At 57.2% G+C, this 4354-nt stretch overlaps 1 protein-coding gene across 1 annotated transcript in view; it reads right to left on the reverse strand.

Annotated features, from left to right (window-relative positions):
* The window catches only part of HSPA12A (heat shock protein family A (Hsp70) member 12A), a 64154-nt gene extending 60009 nt beyond the window's left edge, over nt 1-4145 (reverse strand). Inside the window, exon 1 of the mRNA XM_024755903.1 lies at nt 4050-4145. Coding sequence (XP_024611671.1) covers nt 4050-4092 — 43 coding nt within the window. The 5' untranslated portion in view covers nt 4093-4145. The remainder of the gene's footprint in view (nt 1-4049) is intronic.
* Between the last annotated feature and the right edge of the window lie 209 nt (nt 4146-4354).

Below are 4354 nucleotides of genomic sequence, written 5' to 3' on the forward strand. Positions count from 1 at the left end.
CGTTTCTAGAAGCGCCACTTCCCTGTGGAGTGGGCAGGATGTGGATGCCATTCCCCACTGCTGTGCTCCCTCACAGTTTGCTGACTGAGCTTCACTCAACACACAGTAGGACAATTATTGAGCACCTACCATGTGCCTCCCTAAGAGTATGGAAATGAAAGACACAGTCCCTGTCCCTGTTGGGAGAAAAGTGAGTGAGAGAAAGAGCACAATCTTTTAAGCTCCATGACGAATTCATACCCCATCTCCAGCATTCATTGGCTGGGTGAATAGATTCATTGGCTGGGCAAAGTTACAAAATTTCTCAAAGGCCTCAACTGCCGCATCAATAAAATGGGGTAATAATAACACCAACCTCATGGGGCTGTTGGGGGAGTCAGTGGGATATTCCCATAGGAAACTGGAATGAATGCTAGTTGGGATTAGCCATGGTTGGCACCAAAGGCTTTGCCCCACACAGGCAGGATCTCATCCAGATGGAGGAGTCCAGGAAGGCTTCCTGAGAAGTGATACCTGAGCTGAGTTTTGAAGGATGAGCAGAAGTTTGCTAGAGAAAGTGAGGATGTTCCAGACAGGGGGAACTGCATGAGGGCCACAGAAGATGACAGGGCTCTGGGAAACGCAGGAGACGGAAAACGCAGGAGACACGCACAGGGGTGCATCACGGTGACAGGGGACAGAGCTGCAAGGCAGGTGTGGACATGCAAGTGGATCCCACGGCCACCGCCCTAACTAGTGATACCCAGAGCATCACTTCAACTTTTTCTTGGCTCCTTTGGGAGCCGCAACCAGTACCCTTCCTCGCCCATCCGGAGTTTGGTGGCCACAGGAAAGGGGGGCAGCCGCACTGTTAGTCATGCACTCATTCATGCAGATGCTCAGCACAACTCCCGGAGGGCCCAGCACATGCTGCGAGACCACCTCCCAACCCTCGCTCAGCCCGTTTCCAGATGTGCCACGCTGGCCTGGCAGCTTTCTCCTCAGTGAAATAGGGGTGAAAGTGTCCCCTCCTAGAGTCATTCATCCAATAACAAATGTGACCAGGGCTAAGTGAGATAATTCAGTATTCTCAGGTTTCAATACAAACTAAGTCCTCAATAAACGTCACAATTTAAAATGTTTATTTTTTATTACACTTATCTGCCCAGATGGTAAGAATCCCATCTCCAAAGCCCAAAGCACTGCCTCCAGAGGTACCCCCAACCCTCCTTACCCTCCCCCAACCCTGGAGCAAATGACCTGGTTTCCACTGCCCACACCCAGCCCTGACTCGGTCACCGCAGGAGCTAGTCCAGCCTGAACCACGCCAGCCCCCCAGTTTACCTCATCCTTCTAGGGCTCAACATGTCAACCAACTCAGGTGTTGGTGGGGGCAAGCCTGAGGGTCATCTCAGCCTTTTTGGTCCAAAGCTCCAGGGGTTAAAGGGTGGACCTTCTGATTTTATAAAGTACCTAATTTAAATGTTCTATTAACGAAATTTGCAAACACATACAAAGCAAATGGAATAGTAATGAACCGTCAGGTACCCGCCACCCAGCTTCAACGACTACCAACCTGCCATTCTTGTTTCACAGGCACATCCCCCACTTGATTTACTGGGAAAAGTTTTATAGCTTTGTGGCCATCCCTTCTAGCATACCCCACCACCCAGGGTTCCCACTGCTCACAAGTCCCAACACATTTTGATGCCTCTGGCACCGAGAGAATCCTTGAAATAATCCCCTGAAGAACAATCATTTTCATGTCCCTAACAGAATGGTCATCACTGGCCCACGGGGCTGTGCAGGATGGTGGTGAAGGGCTGGAGCCCTGGAATCAGGACAGCCTGCTCTGTGTCCCAAGTCCACGTGCCTAGGTCCAAATCAATACTCACTAGATATGTGACCTTGGATAGGTCATTCAACCTATGTTTAGATTTCCTACCCAGTAAAAGGGCAATGCTGGTACCAGGTCTCTTGTGTGGCTTTAAAAAATAAAAGAATGCATGTTCATTGCCCAGCACAGAATATGCAATGAGGAAACCTTAGAAATAGATGTGTTAGGTGGTGGGTGAGCAGGCTCGGCTCCTATGAGATACTATTAATATCTCTCATTTTATAGATGAAGGGATGGAGGCCAGAGAGAAGCAGTGAGCTGCCAGGGACAGGCTGCTCTGTGTCCCAAGTCCATGTGCCTGGAATTGTCACAGCATGCCTGGAACGACAGATCACTGGAAGTGAAGAAACACTCTAGAATAGATGCAGGCAGCAGTGGCAGGTAGCCCAGCACACCCCGCATGTCTCCCCATTCTGGATGGGGAGATCTCTCAGCCTGAGAAGAGACAACTACACAGTGCCCCTGTGAGTGTGTGCAGGGTAGGGGTGCTGAATTCCATTTTTCTAGACAAAGCGGGGGAGGAGGCTGGTACACATCGTTGCTCACTCTTCTGATTTGACAAATCCTATGGCCAACCTTGCACTGGATATAGCCACCCACTATTCTAACATGAGAGGCAAGAAACTGCTTCACTAACTTAAGCTTTAGCAATCCTTAGCAGTTCTGATGTCCCTCCCTATCATCCTACTTTTTTTTTTTTTCCAATTTAAAGGGTGGGGAAAAGATAAATCAATCCAGTTGCTGAGTGATGTTCAGACAAAGACAGCCTCCAGCCCACTGCCCGTGTTTGCCAGCTGAGGAAGGGCAGGGGAGGGGGGCAGATTCGAGATGCTGTATTTAGGCCCCGCCTGGACTCTCCACGTCCCTTCCAGGAATGAGCCTCGTCAGGATCTCCCCCTCCCCCCAGCACTCCCCCACCACTGCAGTGCCGTGTCGGGAGGCACCTCCCAGATCCGCAGGAACAATGGGCAGGGGAGGGGGCAGGTGCGACTCCGAGCTCATCACAGGGCGAGGGGACGCGGCCACAGACAGCAGGACTGTGAGTACACTTCTCGTGGTGGTCGTGCTGCCAACTCAATCAGTTTCCCCAGCTCCGGTGGGGTCCCCGCGGAGCCGAGCGCTCCTTTCCTGGATGAATTTCCCTTACGCCCTAGGCATTTTAATTTCGTCCCCGCTAGGAGGCTTGCCTTGTCGCTCCGGAGGAAGCCCCCGGGCCACGCTCCCCTCCAGCAGCTGCTACTGCCAAGGCCCTGCAGGTCAGAGACGCGCGGCATCCTTCGTGCGCCCAACTTTCCCCACTTGGGACCCACAATCCTGGCCAGCCTGTCCCCTCTGCTGGCGAAAGCCATGATTTATAGCCCTGGGATCCAAGAGCTGCCCCTCCTCTTTCCCCCACTCCCAGGTCCAGTCTCGCTCCTTACCCTCCCTCCCCCCACTTTCTGAGCCTGAACCACGCTTCCCAAAGAAAGCGGCCCTGGCACATTTGCTAAATGCGAGCGTCTGTCCCCTGCACTGGGCGCCGTCTCCTCCCCCGAAGCCCGGGCAAGAAGGGATAGAGGAGCCCCCGCCGCTTCCCTCCTCCTCAGCCCAGAGAATCCCCGGGGGTGGGCGGGGATGTAGAGTGAGATGCAGTTCGGCCCGGAGCTACAGCCGCCACTCCGGGTGCATCTGTCCGGCCTCGTCGGGATGAGAGAACAGGTCCAAATCTCTGACTCCACCTGGTGCCCACCCCCGCCTCGCTGAGTCACGAAAATGAGCCGCTGGGGACACCGGGTCACCCCGAGGCCGGCCGTTTAAATGGCCAGCGTGGGCGTCCCCGCATAGCACACAGGGGACGTACATGGGGGAGGGTCCTCACCCAGACGTGCATTGGGCCCCCGCCGGAGGCGACATCCCGCGGCGGGGACAGTGGGGTGTCCGGGCGGGGGCTGCGGTCCTCGCCGCAGTGTCCGCACCCCAGCTGGGAGCGGAGCACGTGACCAGCGGGCCACCCTTGGCCCCCGGGACTCCCGGCCCCGCCGCGGTGCTGACCCCGGCCCTGCCTGCTAGGGAAGGATGGAGTGGGGGCGCCTACTTTTCCGTGGCCCGCGAGGGGACTGCGGGGCGCCGAGCGCGCCTCATTCCTTCCTCCGCCCGCCCCGCCGCAGCCGCAGGACCCGCACCCTGCGCTCACCTCGGGGCCCAGTGTCGCTGCCGCCGGCCTCCTTGTCCGCCATGGTAGCGCAGCCCCCGCCCGCGAGAGGAGCCTCCGGCGCAGCGCCCGTGGCCGTGCAGGTCCCTGTCCGTGTTCTCCGCGGGCGCTCGGGCCGGGTCTGAGCCGCCGGGTAGCAGGAGCTCTGTTCTGACGCGGCCGCCGCCGCAGCTCGGGCTCCTCCCCGTGCTCCTCCAGGGCCCGCCCCGCGCCCCGCCCCGCCCAGCCGGCCCGCTTGGGAAGGAAGGCGCGGCGTCCGGCCCAGCCGGAGAGCCCCGGGTCCTCCC

This window comes from Neophocaena asiaeorientalis, unplaced genomic scaffold (genome assembly GCF_003031525.2).
Source record: "Neophocaena asiaeorientalis asiaeorientalis breed wild unplaced genomic scaffold, Neophocaena_asiaeorientalis_V1.1 scaffold85, whole genome shotgun sequence".
In the NCBI taxonomy this organism is placed as follows: domain Eukaryota; kingdom Metazoa; phylum Chordata; class Mammalia; order Artiodactyla; family Phocoenidae; genus Neophocaena; species Neophocaena asiaeorientalis.